A 17513-nucleotide genomic window follows, 5' to 3' on the forward strand; every position below is an offset into this window, starting at 1 on the left:
TGTTTATCTTTGTATACCGAGGAAGCGGCTGTTCCAGTTGAGCAGCGTAACGCAGCATTGTGGCTTCATGTTAATGTCCGTGACTAAAACTGTTAGAGAGGCGTGAAGAAGATACAGCTTTTTCTGTTTACTGTTTACTGCGTGTTTAAATCTCTCTTTTGTCTGTCTCTTTCCTTCCTTTCATCTTTCCATCCATCCGTGGATCATCTTGCAGCTCGAGGCACTGAAACAGCACAATTCCAAATTCCAGGAAGAAATCAGTCTCTCGCAGGTGCGAGGCAGCTCAGAAAGCCAGCACATCGGAACTCTGTGCAAGGAAATGTGAGTATGGACGAAGGTTTCTTACGCTTGCTTGTTGCTTGCACAGCATTGTTGATGGAATGTGTGTGTAAACGGCTGAAACTAGAGTATTGGAATGTTGTGCTAGTAAAAATTAGTAGAACTAGAACCAGGAGTACCGGCATATCAGAATTCTATACATGGAAATGATGGTTCTTCAGATGATACGGTGGCATTCAGCGTTCAATTTATACATTGACTACAGACTGCCCTGGAAACAGCGACTAAACCCAACATGCCAGCTTCTTTGGGCCCAAAATACACAGGAGAGGAGTGTAAGCTATGTGGCTTTGAGGTGTTTCAGTGTGTGGGTTAGACCAGCACTTCAGAAGCCCGTGCAGGGAAACGTGAGAGAGGCTCATATCAAAGTCTTACTCAAATAGAGTCATAGACTCATATATAAATCTGACTCATGCTGCTTACTCATACTGATTATGTGGCCGAGACACACAGTGAGAGATTGAGAGGTAGATTGAGGGAGAAATAAAACGATTGAGAGATGGAGTGGGAGATCATGAGAGAGATTGAGAGAGCTTTAAGTACAATTCACTTGTATAGTCAGTCTGTAATACCAGTGTGTAAGCATGCTGTGTAGAACGTAGTCTTCTGGTATTAGAACCTGAAAACCAGTAACCAGTTATGATGGCATAGTTCCCTATGTGCCTTACTAGACAGCAGTATGCTACTGAAAGGTACAGGTATGTAGGGAGGCTGCCACAGAGAGAGATAGACCATATGAAATCTCTCTTTGTTATGGTGAGCGTCATGCATGACGTAGAGTTCTATTTATACGTCTGTGTGTGTGCATGAGTGCACACGTCTGTGTGTGTGTGCATGTTGAAGTGCATGTTTAACGTTGTGTGTGTGTGTGTGTCATCAGGTCCTTTATTATTCACTTTGTCCTGATTTATCTAGTAGTGGCCATACATCTTTCTTCTCCTTCACTCATCCCTCTCTCCCTTCATCCTATAAAGAGACAGACTCATCCCTCTCTAGCTCCACCCATAAAGTGGAGGGAGAGGTGTTACATAATCACATCTTCTCCTAGAACCTCCTGCCTCCAACATGGCTGCACCGTGCATCGCATCTCATGACCTCCATGACGTGTGCATTTTAAAAATGTCTATTTATTGAACCTTTATTTAACTAGGCAAGTCAGTTAAGAACTAATTCTTATTTACAATGACGGCCTACACCGGCCAAACCTGGACGACGCTGGGTCAATTGTGCGCCGCCCTATGGGACTCCCAATCACGGCCAGATGTGATTCAGCCTGGATTCAAACCAGGGACTGTAGTGACACCTATTGCACTGAGATGCAGTGCCTTAGACCGCTGCTCCACTCAGGAGCCCAAGTGCACAGGCCTGCAAGCATGTGTGTGTGTGTGCGTGCGTGTGTGTATGCGTGTTTGTGGGTGTGTGTGAGAGCGATAAAGCGCAGCTTTGTGCTGCCAGAGACATCTCGTCTGGGAGAACAGCTGCATCCGACTCAAACGGGGGGTTCACACATACTGAGAGTTAGACATGACCTCTACACTCATCACTACATAGCCATGACAACCTGTACACCCATATCAGCCGAACAGCCAAGCAGAGATCACTTGTGCTTGTCAGGACCCGGTGCGAGAAACAGTCACTAATAATCGTCAGAACCCAGAAGATGAGGCAGACACAGCAGTACTAGAGATGGTGGTTTAATAAAATAACAAAATCTTCAGGCAAAGAAACTAAATCCACAATGTCCAAAAATAAAGCCAAGAGGCACAAAATGGAAATCCTCCAAAATACAAAAGAAACTCCACAAAGTGGTAAAAAACAGCAGGGAAAAACAAACCTCAAAAGACTACTCAAATAATACACAAGAACTAAACCAGAGAACCTCTGGAAAATCCAACAAGAGAAATATCTGTATAAAACAAGGCTTGGGCTGGGTGCTAACTTACAAACACTGAGCAAGGAACTGAGGAACACACAGGGTTTAAATACTAACAAGGGAATGACCTACAGGTGCAAACAATAATTAGAGCAAGAAAAAACAAAAGGTACAAAAAAGGTGCAATGGGGACATCTAGTGACCAAAACCCGAACAGTCTTGGCCAAAACCTGACAGTGCTGTAAATGGATTGTTATTTCTGTATAAATGTGTTATTATTGATGTTGATTGTCCTTTATTAGAAAGTACCTCTAGATATAATGCATGTTGACTTTCCCTGGTAGGCAACTCACCCTCTCTCTCCCCCTTTCTCTCCCGCTCTCTCTCTCAGTGAGGTACTGAAGCTGGCCAGTCTGAAGTCTCAGAACCAGCCAGACATGAAAGACAGGTAAGACATGTATTGCACCATGTATTCTCTGCTGCCTTAGGAAGACCGGGTTGAGTGTAAACATTTTCAGTATTTCTAACTATGGAAGTAGCTGCACTTATAGCGTAGACATCTACAGCTTTCCTTTCCAGCAGCTGTGCATAGTGGATCATAATTATCATCAGGGTCCTAGTATAAATGAAGGTTTATAAAAAAAAACACAGTTGATTTAGTTGATGTGATCAGGTCCTCTAAAAATGATTAAAACACAGTAAAACAGACAGTGAGAGCAGTGGACAGAGACAGATGTGGGTTTTAGTGTGATGACAGTCAGTACATTTCATCTGGGGCTCAGAATGGACTCAGAAGACAAAAAGCCTGCACTGCACCTAATACCACTACAGTAAAGTAATGTCTTTGTATATCCCATCACGAACACTTCTAATGACAGAAGAAGAGAAGGGAAGGGAGGAGAGGAGAAGGGAGGGGGGAGAAAAGGTTGGGGAGGAGAGGGAATAGGAGGAGAAAGGAGAAGAGATGGGAGAGGGGGAGAAAAGGTTGGGGAGGAAGGGAGATGGAATGGGAGGAAAAAGTAGGGCAGGGGAAGGGAGAAGAGAGGAGAAGAGGAAGGGAGAAGAGAGGAGGATGGCGTCAAAAAGGTTATTTAAGCCATAGGGAAATGATGAGAGGAATGTTATGTAGAGCAGAACTAATCAGTCAGGACACATCAGGGGATAACTACCTCATCAGGTGAATATTTCACACCCAGACAGTCAGTTATGATATGTGATTCAGCAGCACTACCTAATCAAGCAATCAATCAAATTGATTTATAAAGCCCTTTTTACATCAGCCGATGTCACAAAGTGCTGTACAGAAACCCAGCCTAAAACCCCAAACAGCAAGCAATGCAGATATAGAAGCACGGTGGCTAGGAAAAACTCCATAGAAAGGCCAGAACCTAGGAGGAAACCTAGAGAGGAACCAGGCTCTGAGGGGTGGCCAGTCCTCTTCTGGCTGTGCCAGGTGGAGATTATAACAGAACATGGCCAAGATGTTCAAATGTTCATAGATGACCAGCAGGGTCAGATAATAATAATCACAGTGGTTGTAGAGGGTGCAACAGGTCAGCACCTCAGGAGTAAATGTCAGTTGGCTTTTCATAGCTTATCATTCAGAGTTAGAGACAGCAGGTGCGGTAGAGAGAGTCCAAAACAGCAGGTCCGGGACTAGGTAGCACGTCCAGTAAACATGTCAGGGTTCCATAGCCGCAGGCAGAACAGTTGAAACTGGAGCAGCAGCATGACCAGGTGGAGGACAGAAAGGAGTCATCAGGCCAGGTAGTCCTGAGGCATGGTCCTAGGGCTCAGGTCCTCTGTGAGAAGAAAGAGAGAAAGAGAGAGAGAGGGAGAGAAAGAGAGAGAGAATTAGAGGGAGCATACTTAAAATTAAACAGGACACTGGATAAGACAGGAGAAATAGTCCAGATATAATAGACTGACTCTAGCCCCCCGACACAAACTATTGCAGCATAAATACTGGAGGCTGAGACAGGAGAGGTCAGGAGACACTGTGGCCCCGTTCGACGATACCCCCGGGCAGGGCCAAACAGTCAGGATATAACCCCACCCACTTTGCCAAAGCACAGCCCCCACACCACTAGAGGGATATCTTCAACCACCAACCTACTACCCTGAGACAAGGCCGAGTATAGCCCACGAAGATCTTCCCCACGGCATGAACCCGAGGGGCGCTCCAACCCGGACAGGAAGATCACGTCAGTGACTCAGTGACTGGAGCTCTTTATTCCAGTGAGATTGCTAAGGTGAACACTGCCATGTTTATTTTTGCCCAACCTAGATCGAGGCACAGGCATAGTGTCAATGGGGATAGTTGAGCTGACTACACTGACTATGCTAGTGGCAGACTCCACTAAGCTGGCAGGGTGGCTAACAGCCAGCTAACCAGCTAGGATGGAGTCCGTCACTTCTCAGCAGGCCAGGCTTGGTCCTGTTGGTGGGTGAGTCCCAGAAAGAGGGCCAATTATCTACAAATTCTATCTTTTGGGAGGGGCAGAAAACAGTTTTCAACCAGCGATTGAGTTGTGAGACTGCTGTAGAGCTCATCATTCCCTAACTGGGAGGGGGCCAGAGACAATTACTCGATGCCGACACATCTTTCTAGCTGATTTACACGCTGAAGCTATGTTGCGCTTGGTGACCTCTGACTGTTTCATCCTAACACCGTTGGTGCCGACGTGGATAACAATATTCCTATACTCTCTAAACTTGCCAGTTTTAGCTTTAGCCAGCACCATCTTCAGATTAGCCTTAACGTCGGTAGCCCTGCCCCCTGGTAAACAGTGTATGATCGCTAATCCAGACAGGAATGGATAAAGATAGGATCTACAATAGTATATATCTAGACGTGTATCTATTGTACAGGCTTTGTTTAGGGAGAGACATCAAAGCTACATCTGTTGTGATAGAGGTTATATTGGATGAGACCCAGCAGGGTAATGCCATCCACAGACAGGTTAATCCACTGTAATCTGACTCCTCCCCCTGCTGCTGCTGCTGCTGGTTGTCAAGTCTGATGATTTCAACATCTGGATTAGTGTTGTCAGGGCTTCCCAGTGTAGTGAGTAAAAATGAGCTAACTACTCTCAGTATGTTTTGGTGAAGCTTGTCTCACTTTGAGTATCACTACAAACTATTGTGTGAAGTTTTTTTACACAATAAATTGAGGTGTGAAACTCTCCATTATAAAAATATATTATTCATGTTAAATCAAAAGTTAAAAACATTGTGTGACGTTACAGTCAGAGACCTTCATCAGACACTCTACCCATAGAGACATGTATGCGTGCGCGCACACACACACACACTGCCCCTTGGCAATTTCAGACTATAGGCATACACTCTTCTAACGGCCATGGTGCGTTATGAGCACAAACAAAAAACTTTATTGGCACTGTCACTGCACAACGGGAACTAGGGTTGAGTCCCTGTCAGTCTGCCCCCCAAATTCGCTACAATGTTCTGCTGCGTAGCCTAGGCGAACACCTTGCAAAGAATTTGTGCATAATGGCAACTATTAACGACCTTATCCACACACACATTACTGCATTGTTCCTGACAGGCCCAGTGTTGCTGGGTGAGTTCTGTATTAAGCGGTTCTCTGCCTCTGTTCCTCCTCAGGGAAACTCTGTCCATCCATGAGACAGATGAGGACAAGGAGCTGGAGACTCTGAGGGATGAGGTATAGTGTATATACACAACTCTGGCAGTTTCTGAGGGATGAGGTATAGTGTATATACACAACTCTGGCAGACTGGGTCTTTTGATGAAGAAATGAAGAACTGGCATTGGTTCCGATGCTTTTTTTCTGTATCTGTATATTAGCCGAAACCTCTGTCTCCCTCTCCCTGTAGATCGCGGTGCTGCGAGGTGAGAACGCCATGGCCAAGACGCTGCAGTCTGCCGTGGAGACGCTGGAGAGAGACAAGGCCCAGCTACAGGAACGCATCACCAGCCTGGTGCAGAGGCTATTGGGACGGCAGGCTTCCGAGGGAGGGGACAGTGGAGTGCCTTCCTCAGGTGACACAGCTCTGGACCAGTTGAGAGAAGAGAAGGAGTTTGCAGAGGGACAGGTATGATTGGCAATTAGTAAAACAATTTCACCATCTGCTTGTCACTAATGCAGTATGTCATTTGCATAGAAAGATATCTGCGCTTCCACCATTGTCGCTCATTCCACCTCGCTCTTTCTTATATTAACTTGACTGTGATCTCTCTTCTCTCCATCCATCTATTTCCCTCCTTCAGATTAACTTCCTGAACAGTGTGATCGTGGACCTGCAGAGGAAGAATGAGGAGTTGAAGGTCAAGCTGAAGAAGATGGCTCTGGCGGAGTTCAATGGCACTGATGGGTCAGTCTTATAACCAATAACCTCTGAACCCTAACTCCAAATTTAGTCCTTAGTTACAGTTGTTGACAGACCCCTCAAAATGCACTATTTAGCATCTCTCTCTCTCTCTCTCTCTCTCTCTCTAGTTTGGAGGAGGGTGGATCTAAGAATGACAAGAAGGCTCCTCCTCGTCTGTTCTGTGATATCTGTGACTGTTTTGACCTGCATGACACTGAGGACTGTCCAACCCAGGTCCAGAGCCCCGACTCAGTCCCCCACTCTTCCTTCAAGGGCAAACCTGCCGACCAGCGGCCGTATTGCGACATCTGTGAGTCCTTCGGTCACTCCACAGAGTCCTGCCAGGAAGACCAGACCTTCTAGACTCTCATCCCAACCATGCCAGGCCTAGCTTTAAGACCCTTCACAGACCGCCAAACACACACCAGACTCCTTTCTCTGGGTTTTTAATAACATAGTATTTATATATGTCCCTCACTGTCATAGTCCACTCGGATAACCCCAAATCACCCGCTACAAAAGACTCTCCTACCATTTCTAATACTTCCTCTCTCTAACTCTCCTCTCCTCCCTCTAACTCTCATCTCTCTCTAACTCTCATCTATCTCTAACTCTCCTCCTTCTCTCCAACTCTCCTAGCTCTCTCTCTCTCTCTCCCTCTAACTCTCCTCCCTTTCTCTAACTCTCCCTCTCTAACTCTCCTCCCTTTCTCTAACTCTCCTCCCTCTCATGCCAACTCTCCTAGCTCTCTCTAACTCTCCTCCCTTTCTCTAACTCTCCCTCTCTCTAACTCTCCTCCCTTTCTCTAACTCTCCTCTCTCTCATGCCAACTCTCCTAGCTCTCTCTAACTCTCCTCCCTCTCTCTCTAACTCTCCTCCCTCTCTAACTCTCCTCCCTCTCTCCAACTCTCCTAGCTCTCTCTCTAACTCTCCCTCTCCTCCCTTGTTCTAACTCTCCTCTCTTTCTCTCTAATGCTCCTCCCTCTCTAAATATCCTTCCCTCCCTCTAACTCTCTTCCCTCTCTAACTCTCCTCCCTCTCTCTAAATCTCCTCCCTCTAACTCTCCTTCCTTGCTCTAACTCTCCTCTTATCGCTCTCCTCTCTCTAACTCCCTTTCCTACATCCAGAGATATACTGTTGTGGTGCAAGATACATTTTAGGATTGGAACAAAAGGAATCAGTCTTCTGTGATTAGTTCATAAAGGAATCAGTCTTCTGTTATTAGTTCGTAAAGGAATCAGTCTTCTGTTATTAGTCATAAAGGAATCAGCCTTCTGTAATTTGTTCCTAAAGTAATCGGTCTTCTGTTTTTAGTTCATAAAGGAATCAGTGTTCTGTAATTTGTTCCTAAAGTAATCGGTCTTCTGTTTTTAGTTCATAAAGGAATCAGTGTTCTGTTATTAGTCATAAAGGAATCAGCCTTCTGTAATTTGTTCCTAAAGTAATCGGTCTTCTGTTATTAGTTCATAACGGAATCAGTCTTCTGTTATTAGTTCATAACGGAATCAGTCTTCTGTTATTAGTTCATAAAGGAATCAGTCTTCTGTTATTAGGTCATAAAGGAATCAGTCTTCTGTTATTAGTTCATAAAGGAATCAGTATTCTGTTATTAGTTCATAAAGGAATCAGTCTTCTGTTTTTAGTTCATAAAGGAATCAGTCTTCTGTTATTAGTTCATAAAGGAATCAGTCTTCTGTTATTAGTTCATAAAGGAATCAGTATTCTGTTATTAGTTCATAAAGGAATCAGTCTTCTGTTATTAGTTCATAAAGGAATCAGTCTTCTGTTATTAGTTCATAAAGGAATCAGTCTTCTGTTATTAGTTCATAAAGGAATCAGTCTTCTGTTATTTGTTCATAAAGGAATAAGTATTCTGTTATTAGTTCATAAAGGAATCAGTATTCTGTTATTAGTTCATAAAGGAATCAGTATTCTTGAAAGATTATTGGAATCTATGTGGGTAGCTGGACAGGTAGGATGACTGACAGTGAAGGTGAACAGGTGGTCACGTGTCAGGTGACAGAAGAATGGATGAGACTGAGGCAGGAATTCTTTTAACCATAAAGTGGTATATTTACTGAGTAGTGTGGATTCATGGACGCACAGAACTTCTGGAGCAGACGGAGTTAAGGAAGAGAAAGCAGCGAGATCAGGCGATGCCGTTTTCCTCCTTTTATGTGGATGAGATCTGTCGGTCATTGCCACCTGACCTAATTAAAGCGCTCTGGCCCAGCTGAGTAAGTGGCCATGAATTAAAGGATTATTCCACCAACTCCATGGGCCTTTTCTACAGCCACCCTGGAAATTTGTTAAATTCCACACTCCTCAGAAAGGCTCATTGCTCCCCGTCCTCCGTCATCTCAGGGAGAGGAATTAGTCGAGCAACTGGCCTAATATATGTTCGGTTCTTTACCTGGATCTCTACTGATCTAACGCGACCATCGATCCCAGGCATGGTCTTAGTGATACGTCCCACCGGCCAGGAGGCTCGAGGCAGCTGAGGGTCCACCACCATTCCTACTTGGCCAGTTTCCAGGCTGGCCATTTCCCTCCGCCATTTCCCTCTGTGCTGTAGGCTTGGTAGGTAATCCCGAATGAATCGGGCCCAGAAATGGTCAGCCAAGATCTGGCTGTGTCGCCACCGGCGTCTGCCAACGAGGTTGGTATCAGCATACATGGCTTGAGGAAGTGACGCATCCCGGCGTCCCATCAAGAGCATATTTGGTGTAACCGGATCGGGGTCAGCGATATCTGCAGAGAGATATCCCAAGGGTTTGGAGTTCAATATCCCTTCCACCTCTATCAGGACGGTCCGCAAGACAGTTTCAGTGACAGTTTGGTCCCCCAGGACGACACGTAAGGCCGTCTTTACAGATTTGATCTCTCGCTCCCATGTTCCTCCAAAATGAGGAGCTCCTGGAGGGTTAAATTTGAATAAGATTTGTTGGTCCATCAGCTGATCCTGAAGGCTGGGTTCCATGGCTTGGAAGGCTTCCTCCAACCTGGCTTCTCCTGCCTTGAAGTTTGTGCCTCTGTCAGCCAGGATCTCGTAGGGTTTCCCCCGTCGGGAGATAAACCGCCGTAGGGCCATGAGGAAGGCTTCAGTATCCAAACTCTCCAGTAGGTCCAGGTGGACACACCTAGTCGTCAAACACTTGAATAGAATGCCCCAGCGCTTTTCCACTCGACGACCTAGCTTGATCGTCAAGGGGCCAAAGCAATCTACTCCGGTTGACCAGAAGGGTGGTTTGAGAAGGCGCAAGCGAGCAGGGGGTAAATCTGCCATTTTGGGTACAGTGGCTCCAGCCCGCCATCTCTGACATTCTACGCAGGCGTATTGGTGCTTACGAATGGCTCCTCGTCCTCCAAGTATCCAGTACTTCCGCCTCATCTCCCCATAGACCCTCTCTGGCCCTGGGTGGAGAAGCTTTTCATCATAACTCTTGATGAGGAGCCTGGTAAGAGGGTGTCTGGAGTCAAGGATAATTGGGTGGATAGCGTCGGGGTCCAAAACTTCTGCTCGGCGCAGCCTCCCTCCGACTCTGATCACTCCAAGGATTTGATCATATTCTGGGGCGAGAGAGAGAAGACGGCTCTCCTTAGCAACTTCCCTACCAGCTTTCAGAGCTTTTAGCTCCTCAGGGAAGCTAACTGCTTGTGCATGCTGGAGGAGTAATGTCTCTGCCGCGAGGGAGGTGGGTATAGAAGCCACCCCATCTGAGGTCTGGTTTATGGCGGCGATCAGATCCGGCAGTGTTTGGGATTGTGCTAGGTCAGGGAGAGCTGTTGTTGGTTCCGTAGAGATGCTGTAACATTGGGCGGACTTCCTTAACTCATGAGTTTCAATTGGTTGCGGAGGAGCCGCACGCCTGGGGGCTTTTGGCCACTCGTTCTCTGGTTGGGACAAGAATGGTGGTCCCAAGCTCCAGCGATGGGGTTGAGCCAGTTCCTTAAGGGTTTTACCGCGAGTAACGTCATCAGCAGGATTGTTTATGCTATCAACATACCTCCAGTCTTGGACTTCTGTCAGGTCTTGGATTTCCGCAACGCGAGTTCCGACAAACACCTTATACCTGCAGGACTCCGATGTGAGCCAGGTCAATACAGTGGTCGAATCACTCCAGTAGATGACCCTCTGGATTGGCAAGGTGAGCTCGGCTCCCAAGGTAGAGGCCAACTGGGCTCCGGAAAGGGCAGCACTGAGTTCCAGCCTAGGCATTGACAACTGCTTCTTGGGTGCGACCCTGGACCTGGCCATGACAAAGGAGACATGGGTGTGTCCTTCCTTATCTTCCACTCTTAGATAGGAAACCGCCCCATAAGCTCGCTCCGAAGCGTCACAGAACACATGCAATTCCAGGCATGATCCCACTTGGTCAGCACAGGGTGGTACATAACATCTTGGCATTTGGACTCCAGAGAGCTCCGATAACTCTGTTTCCCAACAGAACCATCGTTCCACTAGGTCAGCCGGATGGATCGGTTCATCCCAGTCCCTCTTGGTCTGCCACAGGTCCTGGACTAAGACTTTGGCCCGGGTTGTGTATGGCAGGATATACCCAAGGGGATCGTATTGACTGGCCAGTGTCCGATAGATGGTGCGCAGAGTGGGGGTTTCGGTACTCAGGGCTGAGCGGTGCTTGTACCCAAGGGTATCCGGTATGCAGCTCCATCTCAGTCCTAGAGTGGGCTCTTGTGGGTTAGCACCAGACTGCGATAGCCAGAGTTCACTGCTACTTGACCTAGCTTGTGGTGGGAGGTGCTGGATAACCTCCGCTCTGTTACTCGCCCACTGTCGGACCTCGAATCCCCCTTTGGACAGGAGATTCCGTACTTTATCGAGGAGTGCTTTCGCTTCAGCCGTGGATGGGATGCTCTGTAAGCAGTTATCCACATAGAAGGCATTTTCCACTGAATCCCATACTTCTGGGTCACTGTCTGGGTGCTCCCGTGCGTGTCTCTGCAGAGCGTATATGGCACAGCAAGGACTGCAGGTGGTGCCAAATGGGAGTACTTGCCATTCATAGATGGTGGGCTCTGCGTCTCGTTCCATATCTCGCCATATGAACCGGAGCAGTGTGGTGTCGGAAGGCAGGAGACGAATCTGATGAAACATGGCTTTGATGTCTCCACTGATGGCTGTAGAGTGCTGCCGGAACCGGAGAAGGACACCGAGCAAGGAAGGACCTAAGGTTGGTCCCGGGAGTAGACAGTCATTCAGGCTTTGACCAGCAGCTTGGAATGAACAGTTGAAGACAAGTCTGTACTTCCCACCGTGTTGCTGGATAACATGGTGAGGGAGATACCAGGATTCGCTGAGTGGGTTTCCCTCTTCATGAGCGGTCACTTTTGTGACATAGCCTGCCTTCACAAGGGTCTGAATCTCCCGGTTATGAACTTCAGCAAGCTCAGGATTCTTCAACAGGCGTCTCTCCGTTCCACGCAGTAGTGGGAGTACAGCCCGGGTTGTGGTTGCCAGAAGAGGATGGTTGGGCACCCGTAGCAGTGGGGTTGCGTACCTCTGAACGCCATCCAGTTCAGTGGTAGTGGTGCGCTTCTCCAGGAGGTCTAATGCATAGGAGTCATGTTTCGAGCGGGTGACCTCCTGTAGCTTCCGGTTGGAGAAGGTGTCCATCTTCCAGAGCATCTCTACATTCCGAAGGAGGTCAGTGGCCGCACAGGGGAATGGAGCTGGATTGCTTCTGGTGAAGAGGACTTGCTGTGACTGTACAGCTTGGGTGGAGAGAAGTAGATGGACTGGACCTTGCACAGCCCAACCCAAGGCTGTATGGACAGCAATGGGACCTCCTTCTGGTCCAGCTCGTATAGGCTCAGTCGGGGTGACGAGATGTGGGTGGTCTGACCCAATCAGGATAAGTGGCGCTACTCTGGCCAAGTTAGGAAGAGGTAATCCTCGTAGATGAGGATATTGTTTCTGGAGAACACTTACCGGGCAGGAGTGCTCCGCAAGATTCAAGCCATCTGCCGTGAAGGCATTGGTGATATTATAGGCCACGTCCCGGTTTCCTGAAGGTGAAATGCTAAAGGTCACAGCAGAGCCTTTCATTTGGATAACATCATGTCGCACCGTTCTGAGGTTAAGGGTCTCGGGAGTCCCCTCCAGGTTTAGCTGACGGGTGGCCGCCGTGAGAATGATCGTTCTTTCTGACCCATCATCTAGAACGGCGAATGTATCAATGCTTCTCCCTTCACTTTGCAGAGTGACCTTGACCACTTTCAACATGACCCTTGGAGACCGGTTCTGCTGGTCGAGGTACAGCTCCTTTGCAGCTCCTACCATGAGCATACTCTGCTCCTTCTGTGCTTGGGGAATTACATCATGCAACACTGTGAGATGGATTTCCTTACAGCGATTGCAGGGTTTCCTCAATGTGCAGGTCTCCGCCTTATGGCTACGGGCACACTTGTAGCATCGCTCGCCTGAAGTGATCCAGGCCTTCAATTGAGTTTGGGTGAGCTTTTTTACCCTGGGGCATGAGCCAAGGAAGTGTCCCTTACTATTGCAATATGGGCAGTAAGGCTGGAATTTGATGTTCTTGCTCCTGAGAGGGGTCTTCCCGGGTTCCTCCCCAGCTTCACTATTTAAGTACATGGTAGTGGGATTTGGTCTTTTCTGTCCCCCCTGGCGTTCAAACTCCTTCCTTCCCCCGGTGGCTATGGCTGAGATTGTGGCCTGGTGAGCGATACTCTTCGCCTTGGCCTTCACCTCCAACCATGCGGCCAGGTCTCTGAGTGCATAGGTGCTTCTCGAGCCCTCTTTCAGGATGCCCCTGTTCAAACAATGTTCAATGAAACTGTCTCTGAGGTACACTGGAAGCTTGCTAAGAAGCCTGTCCACGTGGGAGCCACATTTCAGCTCGTTCCCATCTTCTCCTTCAACGGATTGGAGCATTGAGGTCAGGGATTGGACAGCCAGGGAGAACTCTTGGAAGGCAGCATGGTCTCCCATTTTAATTGGAGACGTGTTCAGGATGTTGCTTAGTTCATTCTGGACCAACTGGCGTGGCTCACCATATCTCGCCTTCAGGGCCTGGAGAGCTGCAGTGTATGGTGTTGCGGAGTGCATAAAAGATTGGGCCAGCCTGTATGCACTAGGAAACCGCAAATGATCCATTAGTACTTGGTATTTGTAGCGTTCTGAGAGATGACTGTGAATACCCAGTAGGCTCTCCAATGCCATTTCCAAAAGGACAAATTCACTCTCCTTTCCGCTCTCAAAGTATGGCAGTTTGGGTCTGGGAATTCCATAGGCTGAGGCTACTAGAAGTTTCATAATATTGGCTCCCTCTTCTGGTTGCGTGAAAGATGAACCCGGGACTTCTGATGAGCCCACTGTGACCTCATTGGGCCGGTCCCCTACTGTCCCAGACCCTCCATTGGTGGCAGACGGAATTGGGTGAGAGCCCTTCCACCTGATGTTTGAGGACTGGCCTGGCCCTGGACGAGAGGAACGATTTGCCGTGGTTGGTAATTGGCGGAAAGGCGAAGGAGTGATGCTTTGTCCACATGGAGGAATGCTAACTTCTGTCACTGGCCTAGAGGGCGTTGGTGGAGCGGCCTGTCCCCCGTGCTCCATGTTGGCTGTTGACCCCGGAGCCTGTGTGCCATGCTGTACCAGAGGGGCAGATTGGGAAAGAAAGGCAGACAGGTCAGGTCCATGTGGAGGGGTGGTCAGGTCAACTCCCTGTTCGTTCCTCTCCAGGAAGGATGAGACCATCCGTGCCTCCTCCAATTCCCTTCTGGCTTGACGGTGCCGTCGCTGTTGTGCCAGGTCCTTGGCAATGAATTCCCGTTCCTGTAGAGCACTACGGGCCTGCACATCCAATAGATGACATCGTTCATCAGCCTGTCGTTCCTCCTCAATCTGACGCTCAATTTCCTCCAAAGCTAATAGTTTCATCCTCTCTTGTAGGACAGCGGTCTGTGAATCGCTGAGGGCTAGTGAATGGCGGCTGCCATGGCCACTTCCAAAGGGGTATCCACTGGTCGAACTCCCACTCCGTCTAGAGTGCCTCGACGATTTCCCTTTAGTTAAGGAGTGAGCGGAGCCTGCCTCAGGAAGCTGGTTGACCTGTGCTGTGGGAGTCACCTCCATGGGTTCTTCCTGTAGACCACTTTCCTGCTCCAACGCAGTTTCCGGTGCTTGACTCAGAGGAGATGGTTGATGGCTGAAACGTACAGTTGATCCATCATCACCTTGAGCTCTAGTGGGCTTGCCCTTTGATGTCGAAATCTCGACCACATAATCCTTAAGATAACCAGGTGCTTGCCTGGTTCTTCTAGTGCTGCTGGTGGTTGAGGATGAAGCCTTTGTTGCTTTAGGCTTAGCTCCTGGATATTTCCTTTGTTCCAAGACCTTTCCCTCAGCTGCCCTCTCCTCCTCTCTTCCCTCCAGTGGAGACAATTCTTCCCTCTCCTCCTCCATTTCACCTGTCTTTGGTTCAGTCATCGTCCGGCTCGAAGGACCATTGAAAGATTAGTGGAATCTATGTGGGTAGCTGGACAGGTAGGATGACTGACAGTGAAGGTGAACAGGTGGTCACGTGTCAGGTGACAGAAGAATGGATGAGACTGAGGCAGGAATTCTTTTAACCATAAAGTGGTATATTTACTGAGTAGTGTGGATTCATGGACGCACAGAACTTCTGGAGCAGACGGAGTTAAGGAAGAGAAAGCAGCGAGATCAGGCGATGCCGTTTTCCTCCTTTTATGTGGATGAGATCTGTCGGTCATTGCCACCTGACCTAATTAAAGCGCTCTGGCCCAGCTGAGTAAGTGGCCATGAATTAAAGGATTATTCCACCAACTCCATGGGCCTTTTCTACAATTCTGTTATTAGTTCATAAAGGAATCAGTATTCTGTTATTAGTTCATAAAGGAATCAGTCTTCTGTTATTAGTTCATAAAGGAATCAGTCTTCTGTTATTAGTCATAAAGGAATCAGTCTTCTGTTATTAGTTCATAAAGGAATCCGTCTTCTGTTATTAGTTCATAAAGGAATCAGTCTTCTGTTATTAGTTCATAAAGGAATCAGTCTTCTGTTATTAGTCCATAGAGAAATCAGTCTTCTGTTATTAGTTCATTATTTTATGTATTTGTTTGTTTGTTTTCATATAGAGCATGGGTTGTTTGGTTTTTTTTTCTACGGGAACTAAACTTCCTATGTGTAACCGGGCAAGAGGGATGGCATTTGACACAGACATACGCGTGGTGAAGGGCCTGGATGCACCAGACTGGTTCACTGCTAATAGCACTATTAATGTTTCTCTAACACATTCCTGTCTTTCTCATGTCACATTCCCAGTCAGTGTACTGTATCCAGGCCCAGACATGGACCCTAGGGATGTCCACTCCACATAGGGAACAAGCTAGTACCACAGGACACATCTACTTGTACTACTAGGTTGTGTTCAGTAGGCACCAAATGGTAGAGAACGTTTTAGAACTGGAGATATTTCAGGAAATTCTCAACAAAAAAAAGGCTCATTTTCAGTTTCAAAACGTTTTCTGTTTTCATGTCCACTCAACATTAACCTGGTGCTAGTTGCACAAGTTTGCGTTTACCATCATGAATCTTGTTCTGAAGGCAGCTCTGCAGAGTGGCCACTAGGCACAGCCACAAAGTCATAAAATCTGATTTTAACCCTAACGTTAACCACACTGCTAACCCTAATGCCTAATCCTAACCTTAAATTAAGACCAAAAAGCACATTTTTGTTTTCATAAATGTTCACAATATAGCTCATTTTGACTTTGTAGTTGGCCTATCTAAGGGGAAATCACCCCAGGACAAGACTCATAACAATTAACGTCAACATGCGCTAGTTGCAGACCCAAACCAAGGCAACAGGACGCCAGCCACTACTAACTTACTGCACTACTCACTTTAAAACGCCCTCTTAGACTACAGGACACACTTAGACTATTTTTGTTTTATCATGGCAGTTTCTAACTTATTGATTTGATAATAAATGTCAAGACAGAATGGTACCTAGTAGTTATTGTCACGTTTTATGTAATGCCTATGTTTTTATGTATTGTCTTATAAAAACTACCTGTATAGATATACAGGTATTAGAGCTATGTACTGAAGCACACAGTTTGGATCATATTGAATCTCCCAGTGTATCAAAGATATGTATGCTAGATCTATGTGACTAACCAATGACACCTGTCTTTGTCAATACCCATCAGACGTTTTCTGAAAGAACAAAATGTGCACACGGTGCCATGGAAACAAAAGGATATTTTATGCCTATTTTATTCTTCTGCTTTGTCTTGATAGGAAACGGACCTGTATGTTGTTGTATGATAATGCCGTATCGACTCCAGGGAACAAACTTAACACACTTGTAAAGATGTTATTAACTCTATAAGCACATTGTTGACTTTCTACTTTACTAAGTGACGTGTCTGATTAGTGCACTGTTTTCTATGTTACACTTAACATCATCTATAAAGGCTTTATAAAGGGTTTGTAAAATGTTATAAACCCTTTACAGATGAGGACGCTTAAAATGGTACTGTTTTTCTATGTTCTGTACACACCTAATGATTCAATACAACAAATACTATAAAAACAAATACTCCACATGTGGCGTCTTGATTTTCTCTTGTCTGATGATGTTAACTATAGTCCAACAATCTATCAAGAGAAGGTGGAATAAACAACAACCATATTGCATACACCTATCCAATCCATCCTTTCAGATCTCCACAGAGTGTCCAGTGGGTAGGAGTAGGGATTGTTTTTGGACAAGGCACCTCTGCTCAGCCCCCCCAACCCAAGGCCACCAGCCAGCCACACCTATACTAACTAACTACTAGGCTGTTTCCATCTCTAGGACCAATAAGTACAGGAGCTGCTCATGATTCATTCATCCCCAGATCCATTACCCCTGACAGGACAAGGGGAAATGAAATA

At 46.9% G+C, this 17513-nt stretch overlaps 2 protein-coding genes across 3 annotated transcripts in view; one reads left to right on the top strand and one right to left on the bottom strand.

Annotated features, from left to right (window-relative positions):
* LOC129813400 (CAP-Gly domain-containing linker protein 1-like) overlaps positions 1-17173 on the top strand; it is a 49828-nt gene extending 32655 nt beyond the window's left edge. For both annotated transcript variants that reach the window (XM_055865739.1, XM_055865745.1), the window contains 6 exons: positions 215-321; positions 2604-2660; positions 5840-5900; positions 6073-6291; positions 6467-6570; positions 6696-17173. In XM_055865739.1, coding sequence (XP_055721714.1) covers positions 215-321; positions 2604-2660; positions 5840-5900; positions 6073-6291; positions 6467-6570; positions 6696-6930 — 783 coding nt within the window. In that variant the 3' untranslated portion in view covers positions 6931-17173. The remainder of the gene's footprint in view (positions 1-214; positions 322-2603; positions 2661-5839; positions 5901-6072; positions 6292-6466; positions 6571-6695) is intronic.
* Positions 2018-17513, bottom strand: part of LOC129813416 (B-cell CLL/lymphoma 7 protein family member A-like) — a 34305-nt gene continuing 18809 nt past the window's right edge. Inside the window, exon 6 of the mRNA XM_055865759.1 lies at positions 2018-4014. Coding sequence (XP_055721734.1) covers positions 4006-4014 — 9 coding nt within the window. The 3' untranslated portion in view covers positions 2018-4005. The remainder of the gene's footprint in view (positions 4015-17513) is intronic.

Source organism: Salvelinus fontinalis, chromosome 2 (genome assembly GCF_029448725.1).
Source record: "Salvelinus fontinalis isolate EN_2023a chromosome 2, ASM2944872v1, whole genome shotgun sequence".
In the NCBI taxonomy this organism is placed as follows: Eukaryota; Metazoa; Chordata; class Actinopteri; order Salmoniformes; family Salmonidae; genus Salvelinus; species Salvelinus fontinalis.